The following is a 22,679-nucleotide window of genomic DNA, read 5'->3' on the forward strand; positions in this document are numbered from 1 at the left end:
TTTTTGAACATAACTTCATTTTTAAAAAAAAAAAAAAAAAAAACTGAATTTTTAGAACATCTCTATAACTCTTTACTTCTGGCCGTGCTGCCCCAAAACAAGATTACTTTTGTCCCACTATTAATGTAAAGTTCATAATTCTAACAGATATTTTTGTGTTGCTAGGACAGAAAGCTTAGCTGTGTGTATGTGTGTGTACTTCAATAAATATTAGTGACAGTCACCAGTGATAGTATTAGGCCATGTGGTTATGCTCTGATGTTGGAAATACAGAACGATAGGCAAATCTGTACAGAAGCCATCAGCACAAGTAAACAAACATCGTAGGTTTTAAAATATAAGCCAGACTATAATGCTATATCCCACTCAATAGAGAATCTATGGTGATTCTCTTTGGGGAAACAAAAATCTAATATTTAGCAGGTAAGATTAAGCTGTATTTTAAAAAGTGGTACTTTCTCAAGGGAGGTTATTAGAAAGTACCTTTAAAGACTCACTGATACGCCTGAGGCATGTGGCTGGTATAAACTAACTCCCTCACTGACTGGGTATGTGTGTGTGTAAGTATATGTGTGTGTGTCTATATAAATGATATCCAAATGATATAATTAACATTTCCATTTAGAAATGAAATTTCAGAAGCAAATCTGGCTTAAGGCATTGTTTTCTTCATTAACTAGAATGTATACTATCAAGTACCCATGAGCCAGGTGTTTTGATTATGAAAATGAACATTATCATGTTACTTGTAAGCCTTTAAGTTACTCTCTGAAGTAGCATTATAACTCAGTTCAGTCAGTTATAGTCAAATTTACCTTCCCTGAAACTTATCCACGTTGGCTGGTTAAAGGAATGTTCTTATGGCCCCTCCTTTCAGTAGCATTCAACTGAAACGTCCAGTTTTTGAATAGCTTTAGTTTAATAAGTTATTCAATCTGCAGGAGCCTTAGAAAACAATTCGCTTTGCTCCCTGCCCTTGCAGATGTGAGAACAGACGTCTGTCTAAAGCCTTTACAGAATTTAAACACAGCAGTCAGTGGGAGCTCGGGGGTCCAGCCTTGCCAGTTTCCTATTTCTCAGCCCAGTGGTGGTGCATAGCCAGATCTTTCACCCTTATTTTAATACTTGGCAGTGTCTTCCATCTTATACGCTTAATATTCTTCTCCATATTAGAAAGCCAGCAGATTCTGCCTTGCCGTTCTGATATCTTTTCTGTTAAAATATATGGATTCTTGGTGGCTTTGCATTGAATTCCACATTTTGTTCCTTGGGTGATATTTAATAGTCCTGCATAACAAAATCACTTTTCCCTATGTGCATGAAGTTGCTTTCTTGTTATCCTGAATGAGAGATTCTGCCGAGGGTTTCGTTTCTAGCGCTCATCTCTCACCCGTTGGACAGCGTTCAGTAGAGTAACAAAACATCCCTGGAGACACAGATGGGACCCATAGACTCATTCTTACTCTTTGATTTATTGAGTATAATAACACTTCTTCACAATGAATTAAGGGTCAAATCTGGAGGAAAATTGCCTCATGTCAGATGTTTTAATAATTCATTCATTTTCTCCTCTTGAGAAATTCCCTGTAACAAACAACAACAACAAAAGATGAGTCTTCCCATTTCTGTTATCTAAATAATGACTTGTTGAGATTACCTTGCCGTGAATCCAGACTGTACTTTCAAGCTTAGTAGGGCAAAGCTTTACAAAATCCTGCATGGATCCAAGCTTTATCTGAAAAAACCGTGTTTTATATCGGTATCTAGCTTTGCCCTGAGCCATCCTGCATTGTTGTTGCTATACATCGAATGCTGGTGTTTTCTTTTTTCTTTGTTACCTGTTAATCCAGTTAAGACAATCTGTGACTGTACTGGTGCTTGGCAGTTTTAGCATTAAACAAACTAGCTTCCACGTCTCTCATCATGGTCATTTTTGGCATTGAAAACACATGCCTTTAGAAAACAGGTTTCGGTGTATATAAACACAGGGCTAATCCTCCACACCCTCGACTTCAGAACTGTTGACAAAGCTATGCTTCGCAGATTTTAAAATAAACTTTTTGTCACTCTTTGCCACTTGGAATCCCCCCCCCATCTTCCCCCCTCCTCAATAAACCTCTTTGTTAAATAGCTGGTGTTTCTGGATCCTGGAGAATAGCAAGTTTAAAACGTAGAGCACATTGCCAAGTGAACTTCAAAGTTGGTGGCGGTTTTTTGAACATGCACTTTTGCTTTTATTTAAGTCCGTTTTGGTCCTTTGCAGACAGAGTAAGTTTCCACCTACATTTGTATCTTCACTGTGACAATATGGCTAACTTCTTACTGGGAAACGTCAGCCCCAGGCAGCAGTTCTTGTGTATGGGATTTAAGTTAAATTCCTATAAAGAACACATGCACAGCTTGCTTCAGTTTTCGTTTTTTTGGCGTCGTTGGTTTTTCTCCTACCTGGCATATATAGGGGTGAGTGTTTTCTCCAGCTGGGTTCTTTTTCTCAAGTATGTCTGTGTCTGACAACCTCATTATGTGTGAGACAACTACACACACACACACACACACACACACCTTTCAAATGAAAAATGTCCAAGTACTGGCAGGGGACAGAATGTTAACTTGACCGTGTTGTAAGTTGTACCGCTGTCCTCCCCCACTTGCCTATTTTGTTCCTTGTAGATCATGGTCTAATTATTTTAGCATTCAAGGGACAGTAATTCTGAAGGGTGTGTAATCATATTTATAGTACGTTTTATTAGTTTGCATTCCATAGTGATAGTGTGGTGATGTCATAAATAACAGAGAAACATAACATCCGATGCTGCGAAAGGGTTGTCCTGCAGCCAAGGCATTTTACTTGTCAGTCCCTGGTGCGGTGGGCAAGGTGGCGGGAGGTAGGAACAACTGTGTGTACTGGTGTGTTTAAGTCCCTCACATGTGTTCGAGAGAGAGTGTCAGCACTCTGCTTAGTTGAGAAACAGACGGCCTGTGAGTGTGATGTGGTTGAGATTTATAACAGCATGGCTCAGAGTGTGTTTGCTGCCCTGGTCAGCTGTGAGAGCTCCCTGCTGGGGCCACTCCTGTCTGATGGAAAAGCAGCAGCTGAGAAGGTGCCATTTCAAGCTCTTGCTGTTTTAAAAAAAAAAAAACAAAACATGAGAGCGAGAAGGAGGGGAAAGCTCTGCTAAGTCCACAAGCTGGCATTGGAGGGGGAGCGCACAGTCATGTGGTTATAGCCATCCTACCCTCTGTCACAGTGTGGACGTGAGCTTTTTGCTCTTATCCAATCATGCCTGGAATGCTGCTTGCCACTTGGGTTATTTCTGCTATCTGTCGCTCTTGGTGCCGCAGTGCTAACGGTTTGGCAGATGGGACACTTTTTCTTGGAGTTGATGTCTTTGGTTTTTGACTTCTGGCAGTGCCGGGACTGCTGTTGCCGCTCCTCCCCTCCCTCCCTGCCCCCCTCTTCACCATGGCCCATCGGCTTCGGTTTCATTTTGGCTCTGGTCGGAGCAACACAGCCCCCGAATCCGAGATCCTCGACCGGGAGCGAGAAGACGACTTTTTCATGGCATTCCACACGCTGCCCCGGAGGAGCGGCCCTCACCCCTTCGCTCAAAATGGTGGAGGGGAGTATGGCGGCGGCAGCCTGCAGGAAGGCGTGGGTTCGCTCAAGCGCAGCACGTCCATGTTCATCCCTCAGCTCCTGAACAACATCGATGCCCGTCCAACCAGGAGCTCGTCCGTGCAGATCTCTCTCCAGCGCAAAGCCGTGAACGGCCATGCCGACGAGTGCCCTCCACCGGACTCCCTTGGTGACGGGCAGCCCTGTGTGTTTTCGGACCTCCGGGAGGACTTTATTGTCCCCGTGAGAAGGTCTTCATCCCAGAGCAGCTCCCAGGAAACCTCAGAAAGAGAGACCCCGGAGAGTTCTCCTCCAAGGGTACCAAGGGATTTGGGACAACAGGTCAACGGGACCAGTTCTTGCGGCCACCGAGTGTTCTGTACTGCTCCTCCAGAGTCCCAAGAGGACGCTGAGCCCTCAGCTGCCCAGGGAGTGGACGACCATGAAACTCCTCCCGGGCTGAACATAAGCGGGGTCAGGATCCAGCACCGGGCTTCCAGTGTGGACATGCGCCAGGTGAGGCTGATGCCTTTTGGGTCTGAGGGACAGAATGGCCCTTCCACACCCGAGCCCAGGCGCTGGTCTCTACAACATGTTCCGGATGCTTCTGGTAGCTCTGGGAAGCGGTGCTTTGTCTTCCAGTTGCAGCAGCCCCAACAAGGCACTCTGGGCCTGGGTGGTGACTACAACTTTGGTTTCACTGGCACAAAGGGTGATAGGTTGGTGAGGTATCCCCGTATTCGGCTGGAGAGGAGTACCTCGTATCCCACCCAGCCTAGAACTGAGCGAGTGAGCCCCACGGAAGACCAGGGACATTCGGAGGGGCCTCGCTGCAGCAGGATGGGTCCTGAGATCCACAGGGCTAATTCCGTAGAAAGGACTCCGCAGGGTCAAGGGTGTACGTTTAAGATCAGTCAAGATCAAAATGCAGGGCAACAACATTTCCGAATTCTTGTAACTCGGGGGCCAGAAGAAACTCACCAAAATCCTGAGGAGAACAATTCCAAAAGCCCTGGCTTAACAGTAGCAAGCACCCCGGTAAGTTAGCTGTGTGTTTACATGTGGAAGGCATTCGGAAGGCACTGACTCAGACCCCGAGAGCTTATTCTGCAGTGCAAGCAAAATAAACTTCATCCTCTGTTTGGGGAGTTTCCCTGCTTCGGGCCAGTGTAACTTAACTTTTGGCTGCCATTCGGGATGATGGTGATTTGTGATCCAGTCTTTGGTAGAGGTCCATGAAACTAGTTAGCATTTCAGAATATATCTTTGCTTTAGGTCTTCAAAGTCAAGAGCTCTGTCTTTTTAAAAATTCCTTCTGAATAAAGAATTTTAAATGTTAATTACTTTAAATTGATCTGCCAAAAAATAAGCCAGTGCCCCAACCTGTTGATATTGGAAATACATTTAAAAAGCTGCTTGCAAAGATCGCCTGTGACAACATTCAGCTTTAAAAGTATTCAGTTATCATAAAGACTACAGAATATAGAGAAACTCTTGAGTGTAGTCTCTTAGTAATTAAAATAAGTGTATGTCAGGTTTGACTGATTCTTCCTAATGGCTCTTTGCTTTAGGGGTCAGTCCTTCTTACACAATTTACTTTCTTTGTTTTTTGTCTCATTAAGTCATACCGAGGAAGAGTAGTCGTACTTGGTGGACGATAAGAATATGTTTTTGAAGGCAATTGACTTATGGACCAAGGCTGGGGGAAACTGTGATAGGGACTCAGGGCAAACTAATGGGGACTTGTTAATGGTCAGATCTCACGGCCGCGCAGCCTAACACTGCCCACTTGAGTCTCTAAGCCAGGGATGCTGTATATAGAATGGTAAGTGCCCCATCTCCAGCTGTGGAAACAGACACCCTAGAACAGATTTTGGCCTTTTCTGCTTGTGTGTTCTTGCTCTCTCCCCTTTAGTAAAATGGAGTGCAGAAAGACAGCAGCTAATGCCACCAGAGTATGATGACTCTGCAGCTTTCCTAGTCTGTTGTGGGATGAAAACTTAATCAGTTAGGTTTCTTTTACTGGTAATCACTAGCCAAGAGGTGCCCACTTAAAGAACAAGCTCCTTATAGTTTGAATTGGATTTTTTCCCTGGATTCCATGTGATTGTCAGTCTGAGGATATGATTATGAAGTTATCTAGGGTAGGGGACTTTTTGTTTGGACTTCGCTTACGAATTGTAACTTTTCAAAGTGAGTAGCTGGGAGTTACTCTGAAATTGTGTTGTCTTTTGTTGCTTTGTGTTAGAAATATTTTTTGCCATTCCAGTAAATTTGTCACTGCACTATCATCAGTTTTTACTGTTTCAGAGGTATAATTAGATGCTAAATGCAAATATTACATTCTTAACTATTCTTTTCAGTGTTACATAGTTTTTAAAAATTTTTTTTCCCGTAAACCCTTTCTTTTTTTTAATTATCTCTGTAGGGTCGTTGGAATCAACTCGATGGCAATGGGTGGATTTTTTTAACCTTTTTATTAGGAAATGGCTGAGTGATTTGTCTTGGTCTGAGCCAGTATTGTTTATTATACAGTGGTACAAACTCAGTAGAATTTTGTTATTATAAAACCCGTTGCCATTGAGTCAATTCTGACTCGGAATGACCCCATAGGACAGAGTTGAACTGCCCCCATAGGGTTTCTGGGAGTGAAATCTTTAGGGAAGCAGACTGTGGAGCAGCAAATGGGTTCGAAGTGCCAGCCTTTCAGTTAGCAGCCAAGCATTTAACCACTGCTGCATCAGGGCTCCCTTTTGATACTGTAGAAGCTTTTATTCCCCACCCTAAGAAAGTATCATTAGGACAGTGGTAGGCTTTATCGAGCAGAAAAATTTCATGCTGAACATGGACCACCTATCACATAAAGATCAATAAGCAAAATGCATTTCCTAAAGTTTTAATAACTTTAATTATTTTAACAAAAACTTAAATCATTTTGCAGTTCAGATGCCGAAAACAAATGAATTTATGTAATTAAAATCCCATGTAGTTAGAAGTTCCTCATGTAATTAGAAAATACATAGAATATAAAAAAAAATGTGTACCCTTCTTTCAAAGACAGTTCCAACATACAAGGTCTGTTGTAGGGAAATACACGTCTACAAATGTGGCAGAGCGGTTCCATGATGAACATGAAATTTAAAATTCTGGACAGAGAGCTCTTCTCAGAGTAAGTTCTGTCTAGTGAATAGTAGTTTTCATTTTCATGTCTGTATTTTTATACACATACAAAAATAAGTAAATGAGTGTTAAGAATCTGATTTTTTTTTTTTTAAAGCAAAAGCTTTTTTAAAAAAAACAAAACAGGTTGAAAAACTGAAGTGTCCACTCCATTCAACAACTTTGTACGTGTTTCATACAGGCAGGGGTGTTAAGTGTAGGCAGCAGCTGCCACGGCCTTTTTTATCTTGAGCAAAAACATTCATTTGGGCGTCTACAGTCTGGCTCTCACCAGCTTTCTTGATGTTTCAAGTATCTGTTGGTTTGACCAGAGGGCATTTGATTATTAGTGTACGTGAAAAATTAACTAAAATTAATTCCAGCCTAGTCCTTGAATGATGTCTGATGTCTTCCTTGATTTGGTAATGCCGCTCAGGATTCCTTTTACAAACGTGCTCGTATTTTATAGGCTTTACCTTGCGCCTTATTACAAGGTTAAGTTGTCAGTACTTTGTCTGTGCCTCCCAAATATCCTGCAATGACTAAATCTAAAATGTAGCATGACTCCAAAAAAATGTTAACCAGCTAAATTCCTATTAAAAATAAAGGGAACCTCTTGCAATGATAATTTTTCTGCCCAATCTGATACCCTCAGTAAAGGAGAATTGGCTCTTATTGTCATCAACTGCAATGAGCTATAATATCTTAGAGGTCTTAGAATGTATCGTGGCAAAATTAGTAGTCATTTAATGAATAGCTGAGTTATTGTCTTAAATTAGCTTTTGGGCTATTTGATTTGATTTGTGAACTTCTTAACTGTATTTGAGTTATTCCGAGAAAGTTGCATCAGTTTTTTTCCAGCATTTATGCCCCCTTTCCACATGATTTTGTGCATAACTACTACTAAACTCTGCATTTGACAAGCTTTAGAAGCCAGCTTTTTAATCCCATTAATGTCATTAAGTGTTTGTTAAAGTCCACTGTGTATATAACATTACATTAGCTACTTGGAAAGTTTCAGGGACAATCTCAATTTCTTGCTGACACAGATTCATAATGTAAACAGAGGGAGAAGGCCCCACAGAGGCGGAGCAAGGGGGTGAGCCAGAGGGGTGCACTTGTCCCAGGGCACGGGTTCAAGGGAGTAGCAGACAATGCATGTAATGACATTCCAGGTGTCACAAAAAGGAAAGGTGCCTGACTGAGGCAGTGGACAAGAGGGGGGAAGGCATTTCTGCTGACTTGTTGCTGCTGTCAACATCTGTTCATCTTGAAATTGGGGGTGGGGCAGCAATATAGAGATTGTCCTGGGCACTGGAATTGAGGGAGGAGACACAATTTAGAGATTGTCCCTGGGTGCTTGTTGCCCTCGCTATGCCTCTGAGGCCCCATGGGGGCAGAAACATGAATTTTAACACTTGCCACATATACTAATAAGAAAGGGAGTGTTCCTTCTTTATTTCCATCACAGGTTCTCTGTTGTTTTCTCTGTGCCCTCTCAATGGACATACACTTTACAAAAGTAGTATAATAACCCTTTGTGATTAAAATTTTATTTTACTGAGCAACCAAGGAATGTGCAAATTATTTTTAGTTGGAGTCTATTTTAGAGAAGATGATTTTAGTATACAAAAAATTTTGACATTAGTAATAGTTGCGGTTTTTTTTTTTGTTTGTTTTGCTGTAAAAAATAATTCTATGCATGTCAGATGTATAAACCACTCTATTGTTTTTTTGTTTTTAAAAAGGCAGCAACATAATGGATAAGAAGGATTCTTGATTTTCTTGTCTTGATTTTCTCTTGGTTTCTATAAAGTTTTTTTTCCCCCTTGAATACAGTAATCTCTCTTAATGTAGCCATATATGCGAATATTCCAATATTATTTCAGTTAGAATTTCAAATATGGTAAAGAATGGTTTGGAAAGTTTTGTAGGCAGTGCACAGTTTTGGCATCATATGTCACTTGACATGCAGTGCTAGCTCACGTTTCTATAGCACTTCACTGTTCGAGGAGTGCTTTCATTTATTTCACTGAATGTGTACAACTACCCCATCATGAGAGCATCGTTGTACTTGGCCTTCCCAGTTATCATGGTAAATAGTGTTATTGTTTCAGGTGAAGGTACTTGACATTGTGATTAAGTGTGATAGCCAGTATATACTACGATGTCACTTCCTGTATGCATAAAGGGAATTCGAAGTTTTATATGTGTACACGCGCACACACAAATAAACCCTGGTGGCACAGCTTTTAAGTGTTTGACTGTTAACCGAAAGTTGGGGATTTAAACCCACCCAGCATCTCTATGGGAGAAAGACCTGCCTATTTGTACCCATAAGGATAAAGACTGGAAAACCCTGTGGGGCAATTCCACTCTGTAACACATGGGGTCACCATGAGTTGGAATAAGCCCAACGGCACCCAACATTTACTTATGTACATACATACATATATATACATACACGCATGTATGTACATATATATGTTGCTGCTAGTTTATATATATATATATATATATGAAAATATAATTATAAACTGTGTGTTAAGCCAAAGAGCAGTTTTAATGCTTCCTGATATTTGTCATTTTTCCTGAAAAGTTTGGAGATGGGAACCCCATCTAGTGCCTGGCAGCACTGACCTAATTGGATAGAAGAGGCAGGTTTGGGGGCCCAGCTCCTGGCTCGGCGGTTTACTGCCTTTGGGATCTTGGGTAGTTAGGCTTCCACTCGAAGTCATCGTCAAAGGTGAGGATAAAAATGTCCAGCTCACAGGTGGGTGGTGAGGTTTAAATGAGGCAACGGATGTGGAAGCCTCCGACTCTTGTCCGTGTCGGCTTCCTTCCCTCTTGACCAAGTAGCGGTAACACACAGTTGTCACCCCTCAGAAGGTAATTAGGTTAACTGCGAACAATCCGGTTTTGATCAGCCATGGCATTAGACACAGGACAACTGAATTCATAACTTGTCTAGAAATGTTTACTTTAATCGCTGGCTTAGATGTCCTTTCTTCTCTGGTTTCATCTTCCTGAATATTCCTCCATTGCTTAATCAGTATCCTGGAGCCCCTAGCAGATTCATGATCTGTGCATTGTAGACAAGATTCCTTAATTATATTTGCTCTATTGAATTTTGAAACCTTGAAACATTTATTTTGGCTGGCATTTCAGACATGTAATATTTTTACCATGTCATTTTGCCTAAATGTTTCCAGTGGTTAAATTTACTTTCTTCAGTATCAAGCTGAGGCTTTTTAGAAGCAATATAATGTTGTCTATGTAAAATTTCTACATTGTGGTGCTTAAACGAAGGTAGTTTCCAGCAGTATTCCTTAATAGAAAGTGCCTTTTTAGGGGGGTTTGCATAAATGTTGCTGTTGCTTGTTTTAGCTAAGCCTAGAGTTCCTGGACATTGAAATAAATTTCCAATTTTATAATACATGTTAGCAAGAAAATCATTATCTCTACCTGGAAGTTGACAATACCACAAGAAATTTATTCCATGTAAGAATACTCTTATTTAATAAATTTTGGGTATTTCTATATATTTGATGACTTAAGACTAATGAAAGCCTACATCTAAATATATATATTTAGATATACTGTATGTATATTTAAAAAAAAAAAAAAACATTGCCATCGAATCGATTCTGATTCATAATGACCCTATAGGACAGAGTAGAACTGCTTCATAGTGTTTCCAAGGAACGGCTGGTGGATTTGAACTGCTGAACTTTTGGTTAGCAGCCATAGCTCTTAATTACTGCACCACCAAGGCCCATATGTATGTAAATAGTATATCTAAATATATATAAAAAGAAGTCTGTTTTTATATATATAGTATATCTAAATGGTAATACTACTTGGGCAGCTTGAAATGATTAAGCAGATTTTTAATAAAAGAATAATTACATATTATTGGTACAGAGATACATTAAAACCAAAAACCAAACCCGTTGCTTTTGAGTTGATTCCAACTCATAACAACCCAATAGGACAGAGTAGAACTGTCCCATAGGGTTTCTAAGGAGATGATGGTGGATTTGAACTGCCAACTTTTTGGGTAGCAGCCATAGCTGCTGTGCCACCAGGGATCCAGAGATAGATTAGCTGCCCTTAATGCGTTTACATCTTTAACCTTTAGTTATTCTACCAAGACATTTGTAATAATGAAAAACAAAAATAGGACATTCATGGATAGTGTTGAAACTGCTGCTTAATTGCAGGGATACCCGAGTGTCTACATTTCCTCTGTAAATGCCAAAAGAAGCTTGTTATTGGGTGCTGTCAAGTTGATTTTGACCCATAGCCACTTGGGCAACCCACTCGAGAATTTCCTGGTGATTATTCAGAGGTGTACTATCTTCTCTGTAATTATCCAGTTCCCTTGATTTACACCAAGCAGCATAATATTCCATGATGTGCACAAGGAGTGCACCAAAAGAGTTCACGTCCTATGTATATCCCTCTCTAGTTTAAAATTTTTAAAGGCCTTAAAAAAGGGAGTATTGCAAGTGGACTGGACCAAAAGCAAAGAAGTTTCCTGAATAAACTGAACGCTTCAAAGGTCAGCGGAGCAAGGGTGGAGGTTTGGGGACTATGGCTTCAGGGGACATCTAAGTCAATTGGCAAAATAAATTCTATTAAGAAAACATTCTGCATCCCACTTTGAAGTGTGGCATCTGGGGTCTTAAATGCTAATAAGCGGCCATCTAAGATGCATCAATGAGTCTCAACCCACCTGGATCAAAGGAGAATGAAGAACACCAAGGTCACAAGGTAATTATGAGCCCAAGAGACAGAAAGGGCCACATGAACTAGAGACTTAAATCATCCTGAGACCAGAAGAACTAGATGGTGCCCGGCTATAACCGATGACTGCCCTGACTGGGAGCACAACAGAGAACCTCTGAGGGAGCAGGAGAACAGTGGGATTAAAAAAAAAAAGAAAGAAACTTTTTTTTTTTTTTTTTTAGAAGAAAGTGGGATGCAGACCCCAAATTCTCATAAAAAGACCAGACTTAATGGTCTGACTAAGACTAGAAGAATCCTGGCGGTCATGATCCCTAAACCTTCTGTTGGCCCAGGACAGGAACCATGCCCAAAGACAACTCATCAGGCATGGATTGGACTGGACAGTGGGTTGGAGAGAGATGCTGATGAGGAGTGAGCTACTTGTATCAGGTGGTCACTTGAGACTATGTTGGCATCTCCTGTCTAGAGGGGAGATGGGAGGGTAGAGGGGGTTAGTTAACTGCCAAAACAGTCATGAAAGGAGAGATTGGAAGGAGGGAGCGGGCTGACTCATTAGGGGGAGAGTAACTGGGAGTATGTAGTAAGGTGTATATATAAGTTTATATGTGAGAGACCGACTTGATTTGTAAACTTAACGCACAATAAAAATTATTTTTTAAAAAAAGGGAGTGTTGAAAATACTAGCTAAAATGCATCTCACATAATGTCTTTGAATTTCTGGGCAAGTGGAGATTATTGAAAGATTTTCAAAAAATAAGCTTGATTCAGTATACATCATGAATATATCACGTTCTAAGTGGATTTTCCTTTCTAAATCTCATATTTATTATTCAGGTGCGGCTCTCTTGGGCAGACTGCGATATGGTGTCATATCAGTAAATAGAACAGGTGACCTAGCATGAATGGACCTTAAAGGTGGTCGCTGTATCCTGGCCAGCCTTGTGCTGTATGTCTGAGTCGATGTTTGGTGGTCTCTAGGCACTACAACGTTTAACAGCAGGTTTAGGATTCAGGATGTTGGATGGAGTAGATTGAATTTCAAGAAGTCTGCTTTTTATACCCCAGTCACTTTAGAGCCATGGACCCTTCTGATGATTTTGAGTAAATATGCTTAAACTCTGGCGGCGGGAGGCGTGGATCATGAAATGAAAAAGTATCATAGATTGAGCTAGGAGGGGCCCTGCTGGCTCTGGTTTGACTCTGGTTGCTATGCTTCAGTATTCAGAGAACCTTGTATCTGTTCCTTTAAATACCTGCCCAACCTGTTATTCTTTGAAACCATTCAGTGTTGTAGCATTTAGTTTTGTGCCATGTACTCAGTAAATACAGTACGCTCATGACTTAGAAAATTCCTCCAGGTAGAAAGAGACCAGCATTTTCTCTGGTAAGTCTAGCTTTCACAGGCCCCTGGAGCTTACACAACCTTCCTTTGCGACTTAGTTTTTACAAATCATGGTGAGTCGAGTGAATTTTACTTCTTACATAATAACTTGGAGAAATTTGCTTCCAACCCATGTGATCGTTTATTATGTTGTATACATCTTTTAAGAGAGGTTAGGGGAATGTTACTAAACGTATTATATATTTGGTGATTCAGATCGTTTCTGATAGATTTATAGTTTTTTGTTTTTGTTCTGTACTTTCTATAGTTAAGCAGGGACTAATAGACTTTTAAAATACGTTTAACAGTTGCTGTCTAGTTGACTCCGACTCATAGCCACCCTCTAGGACGGAGTAGAACTGCCCCATAGGGTTTCCAAGGCTGTAATCTTTACAGAAGCAGACTGCCACGTCTTTTTCCCAAGGAGCTGCTGGTGAGTTCCAGCCGCAAGCGTTTTTGCTTAGTGGCCGAGCACTTAACCGCTGTGCCGCCAGAGCTCCTAAAATATGTTTAATGACCCACATATGTCATAATGTATCCATTTCCTCGGAAGACTTTTTGTTTCAATTTCATAATAAACCATACTTTTTGAGAAATATTTTCATACTTTCGCTTTTTAAATGTATGACTAGGTATTTAGCTGATTACAGCCAAGAAAATCCTATGGGGCAGTTTTGCTCCGTCAGGTGGGGTCGCTATGAGTCAGAATCAACTTAATGGCATACAAAAACAACATTTAACTCTTAAAGGAGGAAAACAGCTGCTTTGGCCTAGATTTTTTAAATTGAGTTGAACAGAAGAGTCGAGGTGGAGTGGAAATAGCTATAATATTGAAATGTGTGTTTTAAGTTCCAACCGAAAAACCCAGCATGTATTCAAATCAGGGAGTTTTTCAGGCTAGGACTCAGACAGAACTAACGTAGCTCTTTAACTTTCTCATGCAGAGTTAGTCCAAGTTGAGCCCTATAAGCTAACAGCCCAGCTCTGAGGTTCTTTTGTAATATCTTCTTTATGAGTTAAAATGCCTTAAGCATAATGTCTCTTCCATATATACTTAATGATTGTGCTTTTCTGCAAAAAAAAAAAAGAATACTGAATTGTAGTAACTTTAAACATTTTAAAATAGCTTTAATATTTAAATTGACTTAACCTATTACGGTGGTAGAAGCCATGCTTTTTTTTTTTTAATATAATTTTATAGACATTAGGGTGCCCAGATGCCATAGCTAAGGACAAAACAATGAAGATAGTTTCGTATGAATACAGTGTGCCTAAGGGCCTGTCTGCACCCTCAGTTGAAATTGAATTAGCAAGAGATGCTCCTGCATTTCTGCGATGCACCATTTTTCTCAAGCTAATGTATGCGGAGACATGTTTTAATTTTCAATCCATAGGCATACAGAGCTACAAGTTGCCTTAGAAATGTGTAGAACACTTGTCTTAGTCATCTAGTGCTGCTGTAACAGAAATAACACAACTGGATGGCTTTAACAAAGAGAAATTTATTCTGTCATAGTCTAGTAGGCTACAAGTCCAAATTCAGGGCATCAGCTCCCAGGGAAAGGCTTTCTCTGCCAGCTCTGAAGGAAGGTCCTTGTCATCAATATTCCCTTGGCCTAGGAGCTTCTCCGTGCAGAGACCCCGGGTTCAAAGGGTGTGCTCTGCTCCTGGCACTGCCTTCTTGGTGGTATGAGGCCCCCAACTCTGCTTGCTTCCTTTTATCTCTTGTAAGATAAAATGTGATGTAGGCCACACCCCATGGAAACTCCATTTACATTGGATCAGGGATGTGACCTGAGCAAGGATGTTACATCCCACCCTAATCTTCTTTAACCTCTTTAACAGACTGAGATTATGATTTATAACACATAGGAAAATCACAAAATGGAGGACAACCACACAGTACTGGGAATCATGGCCTAACCAAGTTGACACATACATATTTTGGGGGGACACAATTCAATCCATGACAACACTTTAATTTTAAAGGTGAAGAAATTGGGAACGTTAGTTTTGCACCGACAAAGAATATTCTTTTTATCTCTTAGGTTTGAAATAGTTATTTCTGAATAGCTACTGCATGTGAAGCACTGTGCTTCTTGGTGTTGGAACTATAGAAATTTGGGAAGCCTGGTTCATAGGGCTTGCAGTTCAGCAGACAGGACAGCTGAGGATGAGGCCTAGACAATGGAAGCATTTATTCCCAATAGCAGGCACTACGCAAGGGCCCAGAGCTCTGCTTGCTCAGTGATTAAGAGCTTGGCTGCTAACCAAAAGGTCGGCAGTTCGAATCTACCGGCTGCTCCCTGGAAACCCTATGGGGCCACTATGAGTTGGAATGGACTCGACGGCACCGGGTTTAAGCAAGTGCCCATACTCAGCCCAGATTACCCGCACACTGAACAGGTCATCATGCTGGACGCGGATGATATCATGGAGGGTGATGATTGGAATTGGATCCTGAGTGATGACTAGGGTTTATCTCAGTGGGTCAGTGGGAGGGGCCCTGTTGGAAGACTGACGGTAGAGGTGACCACCAGAGATGTGGTTGCTATATTTGTCCAGAAATGTCCTTGATCCTGATTAGCAGGTTTCAACAAATTGTTCTTTAAAGTGAAATATCTCTGAAGAATTTTGAGATGTGATTATCGGCATGAAGAATTCCTCACCTTTCCATCAGATGTGGAGTTGAATGAATTCCTCCCTTGTCTGCCGGCCTTCTACACAACTGTCCTGTGAGCTCTGCCCAGTTCCTGCCATTGAATGGTAGTAGAAGAAACAGGCATTAAACAGATCCTTGCCACCTGCATCACAATACCATATTGTGGGAACATAAACTGAGATGAATAAGCTTTCTTTGTAGAGTTTGACTGTTAACTTCATATAGGTAGTGGAGCATTCATACTGAGGAAGACCTAAAGAAGCGAATATTCTAAGCTGTATTTCTTTGTGTTTGAAGTGACATTTCCTCTGAGAAAATACTCATCCTTACTCTACATTACGCTATGGGAAATGTTATCTTAAATATCCATCTTGTTGACACAGTGGCTGCAACAATAAGCTCAAACATAGCAATGATCACGAGGATAGCGCAGGACCTGGCAGTGTTACCACATTTCTACATTTCAAATGTACCATCTTTCCTTATGCATATTCAATTGTATGTGTCTACAGTCATGAGATAGATAAAATTCAGTGGTATTGATTGAATCTACAATCTAATCACACACAAATGAGAGATAGTTAATGCGGTGATATCAGGATGGGTTATTTCCTTTAATGGTTTACTTCTCCAAGAGAGCTTCTGATTTAACCCAAGAACACTGGGAAAACTTAGAAAACTGCGGAATTGGCCTTATCAGTGGAGCCCTGGATAGGGCCATGTGGATGGATGAGTAGATATTGATTAGGTGACTGTCACACAGTTGAAAGCCTGTAAAAGTCATTGTTTGACTCTTCAGAAGCTAAAGGTAGGCATGATTGATAGACAAGACAGCTTGTGAAAAGGGACATGGAAGGAAACAAAAAGCTCATCTTGAAGATGAAAATACCTGGTTATATGCCTCTGAAAAATACCTGAACTTGGAAAGTTTTTAGGGTCTTTTTTTTAATCAAGTACTAATCAGCGATTTTGGGAAAGAAGGTTGGTTGACTTCTTTTTAAGCATATGATAGAAGAATCCCTTATCCTACCCACTCCCCCACTTGCTGTTACCTTTTGGCTGAAGAGCAGCCCATTCTTTGGAGAAATCAGTACAGTTCTCACCTAATGTCTGGATCCTGATAAAATAACACAGAAAAACCAGATGAACTTAAGTGTTGGCAGTTTGTACTTCAGTGCCTTTATTTTGCTGAAGTGCTTTTGGAGAGATCGGATGTTGGAGTTAAGAAGATAGTCATGTGGTTCTGGTTCATAAAATCATAGGATTGTATTTCTATGTTTTCTAAAACCTTCCTATTTCTGATAGATGGAACTTTCCTTCTGCTTGAGCGAATGAGTAGAACTCCCCCACTTGGGCCTTCTGGAGACTTATAAGAAATCATTTGTGATGTCACTAGTTGATGAGGGGATACACAGTTATTAAGTGAATTTATTGAGCGCCTACTGCATGCTGGGCACCAGTCTAAGGTCACAGGGTGCAGCAGTGAACAGCAACAACAGGGAGACATGTAATCTGTTAGATATTGGTGATTGCCGTGGAGAATAGCAGGGAAGGTGGGTAGGGAGCATTGCTACCATTTAGGGTTTGCATGGAGTAGCCAAGGAAACCCCACTGAGATGATGATGATGAGCAAGCCCTCAGACCACCAACCATTAGGTTAGTAGTCAAGTGCAAATATGTGCCCTACCCTGCAGATAGCTGGGAGAAGGTCAATCCAGGCAGAGGGATAGCAAGTGCAAAAGGTCTTGGTTCCGAGGGCCTTTGAGTAGGAGGAGCAGTGAGGAGGTTAATCTGGCTGGAATGGAGAGCACCAGGTGGGATGCTTAGATTTGGAAGACAGATGGTCATGGGGTAGGCAGATTGTGGAGGGCCAAGGTGAGGACCTGGAGGTGGAAGGCCGTAGGAGGGTTTTGAGTGAGGAGTGGACCCCACTGGCTGCTGTGCTGAGACCACAGTGATGAGGGCCAGGCAGGAGCAGCGAGACGGTCAGGAGAGGCCACTGTAGTACTGCACGTCGCTTTAAAGGGTGGCGAACCCCGGACCCGGGCCTAGGCTGCTGTCCCCTCCACACACTGGGGGAGAACTGGTTTTCTCAGGAGTTGGTCTAACCTTCGTACTTAGACTGTCATTTTCATGGTGCAGTGCCTAGAAAATGGGAAGTTTTTATCCTCCTTCAGTGAGTGTTATTTTAGGCTGCTTTCTGCTGCCTGCTGTGTCATGCCGGGATGTGGGTGGGTTTATTTTTGCAGTTTCGCTCCAGAGTCTGCTTCTGATTTGCAGATCGCATTTATTATAAGGCATACTGTCCATTGATGAATAACGTGTGGGCTACAAAGCAGATACACAGCTTTTAAAATAGCTCATTTACCCTGCAATCTTCAGCCCAAGAGAGAGGTAGGCTTTGCAAAAGTAGGGTCAGGAACAAGGTCCATGCATCTGTTTTAACCCCGTTTTTGAGGTCATTGTTTGCACTCTCTGGTTCCTCATGTGTTTCCTTGACGGGCTGAGGACATGAAGCAGATGGACATAGTCTCAGTTCATGGAGAAGTCATGAATAATGATGGGGAGAGCCTTTTTAAGTCACTGCTAAAGAAACAGATGCGCTTCTGCCTCAGCTGCCGAAGATTTCCCTTATAATGTGGAGTTAAACCAAGGGAAAAACAGACATCATGCTTAGTGCTGAAGTCCTGTACTCTGTACTCAATTGCCATTAAGCTGATTCCAACTCGTGGTAACCTCATACGTTACAGAGCAGAACTGAGTTCCATGGGATTTCCGTGGCTGTAATCTCTATAGAAGCAAATCGCTAGGCCTTTCTTCTGCAGTACTGCTGGGCGGGCTCAAACCATCAACCTTTAGGCTAGGTAGTTGAGTGCAAACCTTTGTGCCACCCAGGGCTTTCTGAAGTACTATGGGCATCATCAAGTAACCACAGCTACTTTTTCCTTAAGTGTCTTTGTGCTGATCAACCAAAGGTCGTCCACAGGTTCTGTGTTTAGAGGAGCAGAAGGAATCTTTTAGAGGAGAAGGTTGCTTCCATTAGAGAGAGAGTGCACACTCCTGGGAACATTCTCTCAGTCTAACAGCCATGAAAGGGTCATGGGCAGGGTGTGGCATTAAGTAATCCAGAGCTTCCTGCCTTCCCAAGTAAAAAAAAAAAAAAAGTGGAGCCCTGAAATTCAAGTGATTTTCACTCACAGAAATCTCACTGGAGATTGTTTTTCCTCTTAAGCAGGTTTCTTATTTTGCCTAGTGTGTTGCAATCTTCTTTTGGTAGCCAGGTGACATCTGGTGGAAGGCTGATGTTTGTCGCCAAGCAAAACAGATGCAGAAAGTTTTGCCTGAAGTAGGTAGAAGAGGAAGAGGCAAAAGGGGGAAAAAAAGTGGGAGGTAGGGTACGTTTGGCAGGGTTGAATGGTAGGTATATCTATAGAAGAGAGTTCTATGGTTTAATAAGTCATTGCTTAAAAATTCCCAGAAAAGCATCTCAGGTTCCTGAAAGTATTTCCAAGCCTATTGAGACTCTTTTTTATTTCCCATCTGCCCTCAGAATGGAGTTTAAATGGTTCAGTAAAGCTAGAAGGGTTGATTAAGCATCTGACTTCTGCCCAGTGCAGGCCACCAGGTGTCAGATTTTTTTTTTTTTTTTAACTTGGTACTTTTGCTAATTAACAGGTCAACTCTTAATGGATAATGCAGACCAGATAAAAAGAATTTCACTGATTTTGATTATCCAGCCCTTCGATGACATTTAAGGGCCACATGACCAGAGATGGATATATTGTTTATGGGGGGTGGGGCATCGGTATTTTTTTTAAAGTAACCCAGGTGATTCCAACATATAGCCAGGGTTTAAAACAGCTAGTTTAAGAACTTCATGCCAGTGATAAGCTATTTCTTGGTTTGTTAATAACACTTGGTGAAAATGCTGATATAGTTATTCCTTCTCACATATTCTTCCTGCATCACTCTAAAATACACATTTTGTTTGTTGACGTGATGCCTCTTGCTGGAGTTGAGAGTGTTCCTTTGAGGCTCAGAGGTCCACAGAGTAAATTTCTGTTCAAATGCGGTTGTAACAATGCCTATGCATTAAGGACCACAGAGAGTTCCAGTGAAAAATTTGCAGAGTGCCTTTTTTATGTCTGAAAAGGATTATCTACCCAAAATAGCTTAGAAATGAAAGGATTAATTTTCTCCTCAGATTCCAACTGCAAAAAAATAAGTGAAAGTGGTATTCCAATACCAGCCATGTAAGACTGGTCTAGCCTGTTATATCAAGTGCAAATAGCACTTTTCTCCAAGTAACTAAAGTATCTTCCTTCTGTAAATATTAACTGAGTGCATTTTTGTGGCTTTGAAAACTCCCCTTCTTGAAACTGTTGGCCAGTTGTCAAATTTTTGTGAATTTCAGAGAAGTGGTAATAGGTGCTTTCTTCCTTTGTAGTATTTAAAGCAGAATGTTAAAAATGGAAAGGACCATAAAGGTTATCTGGGCCAACCTGTTTTTTAACAGCAAAGTGTGGTGGCCTGTCCAAGGGCACACAGGAAGGTGACAGCAGAACCTGGACTTGAAGTGGCCTGATGGTCCAAACCACCCCTCTTCTTGCTACACCTAGCACAGGAGAGTAATACCCAAAACCAAACCAAACCCATGGCCTTTTAGTCAATTCCAACTCATAGTGACCCTATAGGACAGAGTAGGGTTTCCAAGGCTGTAAATCTTTACAGAAGCAGACTGCCACATCTTTCTATGGGAATATTGTTGTTAGGTGCCATTGAGTCGGTTCTGACTCATAAGGACCCTATGTACAACAGAACGAAACACTGCCCAGTCCTGCGCCATCCTCACAATCGTTGTTACGCTTGAGCCCATTGTTAAAATCACAGTGTCAGTCCATCTCGTTGAGGGTCTTCCTCTTTTTTGCTGACCCTCTACATTACCAAGCATGTCATCCCTCTCCAGGGACTGATCCTTCCTGATAACATATCCAAAGTATGTAAGATACAGTCTCACAGTCTTCACTTCCAAGGAGCATTCTGGTTGTACTTCTTCCAGGACAGTTTTGTTCATTCTTTTGGCAGTCCATGGTATATGCAGTGCTCTTCACCAACACCGTAGCTAAATCTCGGCCATCTGGAGCCTTCTGTACATGAACTGCCCAGGAATAGCTTGACTCTTGGATTAACTAATAGTTCACACTGTTCTATTACACTCCTTCGTGCCTTCTTAAATAGAACATACTAAGCATATCTCAACAACATTTAACTCTGTCACCCTCATAGTCATGGATTAGTCTATGACCCATTCATTCTTTATATAAATATGTACCTATTAATGATACTGTTAGGCCTAATAAAGTATATAGTAAGTACGTTTGCTTCTTTATTTACGTTTTCAGACCACCATGATCTTTGAGATAACTCTGTTCCTTATTGTTTGTTTTTCATTTCTTCTGCCAATCAGTGATCACTTCCTATGTCTGTCAGTATAGTGGCCCACCTCCCTTTTCTAATTTGCTGCTTCTCTGATCTGCCCATAAGAGCTTGGAAAATGTTTAACTAAACTTGTTAGGATTGTTAATAGAGAAAAAATAGACTACAAGCAAGGACTTGAGCGGTTCTCTTTTTGAATAAAGTACATCGTTTTTTGTCTCTTTTCCCCTTTGCCTATTATTTCACTCTTCTTTTTCCTCTTGGATGGTCTCTGGAATCAGATGAATTACTATAAGATTTCAATGCAAGAATTAAATGAGATAATGTATGCTGTGATGGTTAAGATTGTGTGTCAGCTTGGCTGGCCATGATTCTCAGTGTTTATATGTGATCACTTCCGTAATGGAATCTGCTGTGAGTAGCCAGCCAGTTGAAGGGGAGTTTCCTTGGGGGTGTGGCCTGTATCCAAATATCAGCAGAGGCTCTGGCTTTTTGCTCACTTGGCTCTGGCTTTTTGCTCACTGTGGATGTTGCAGCTGCCTCCTGTTCATCTGACCTCCGGTTTGTGGGACTTGAGGTATTGGCTTATCTGCCGATCTTGGGATTCATCAATCTTCACAGCCTGTGAGCGGGAGCCCTGACCTCCAACCTGCCCATCTTGGGTTCACCAGCCCGTGCAGCTACACGAATCAGGAGAAGCCTTGCGGTCTTGCCTGCCAATCTTGGAATTAGTCGATCTTCACAGCCTATGAGCAAGAGCCCTACTCTCCAACCTGCAGACCCGGTGGCTAGGTGAATCAGGAGAAGCATCTATCCTGATCCATGGACTTGGGACATTCTAGCCTCTACAATCGCGTGAGCCATTTCCTTGATATAAACCTCTCTCTATATAGATTTACATGCTTTACTGATTTTGCTTCTTTAGAGAACCAAGCATAAAACAGTAGTTCTTTAGCATACTGCCTGGCACATATTAAAAAATCAGTTGCTGTCAAGTCATTTCCAACCCATGGCCCCCCATGTGTGTCAGTAGAACTGAGCTCCGTAAGGTTTTCATGGCTTTGTCCATTTGGAAGCAGAGCTCCAGGCCTTCTTCCAGGTGCCTCTGGGTGGGTTCAGGCCACCAGCTTTTTGGTTAGTAGTCCAGATCTTAACCATTTGCACCGCCCAGAGTCTGGGCACTTATTAATGTTTAATGAATGTTGGCTGTTTTTATAGTTGTTCCATCTTCTTTTCACAGATGTTTAGGGATTGGATACAGAGGAAGCCTTTCAGATGAATTTGTATCAGCAAACACATTTTTAGTTCATCTTGATTTTTATTGGTGTCTGGGTTCATGGTGATAGCCCCATGGCACGGTGGTTAAGCACTCGACCAGTAACCAAAAAGTCGGTGGTTCAAACCCACGAGCTGTTCTGTGGGAGGAAGATATGACATTCTCCTTCCATAAATATTACAGCCTTGGAAACCCTATGGGGCAGTTCTATGCTTTCCTATATAGGGATGGAATGGACTCATTGGCAGTGGGCTTGGTTTTTTAGATTTTTTTAATCTGGATTTTGCCCTTATGCTTTTAGGGTTAATGAATTTTCTACTGCACTTTAGGGAAGAACCAGGAAAAAAAGATCAATGAAAAGTATTCTTTAAAAAGATTTTATGATTCGCTAGACTAC

The 22,679-nt window shown here is 41.5% G+C and overlaps 1 protein-coding gene across 12 annotated transcripts in view; it reads left to right on the forward strand.

Moving 5' to 3' along the window:
* Positions 1–22,679, forward strand: part of NEDD4L (NEDD4 like E3 ubiquitin protein ligase) — a 377,526-nt gene that overhangs the window by 224,985 nt on the left and 129,862 nt on the right. For 2 of the 12 annotated variants that reach the window (XM_049901826.1, XM_049901828.1), the window contains exon 1: positions 8–4,654. The exons of 5 other annotated variants lie outside the window; for them this stretch is intronic. In XM_049901826.1, the coding sequence (XP_049757783.1) occupies positions 3,464–4,654 (1,191 nt within the window). In that variant the 5' untranslated portion in view covers positions 8–3,463. 5 more of the 12 variants (XM_049901827.1, XM_049901829.1, XM_049901837.1 and 2 more) reach the window with 5 other exon arrangements.

Source organism: Elephas maximus, chromosome 11, assembly GCF_024166365.1.
Source record: "Elephas maximus indicus isolate mEleMax1 chromosome 11, mEleMax1 primary haplotype, whole genome shotgun sequence".
Classification (NCBI taxonomy): domain Eukaryota; kingdom Metazoa; phylum Chordata; class Mammalia; order Proboscidea; family Elephantidae; genus Elephas; species Elephas maximus.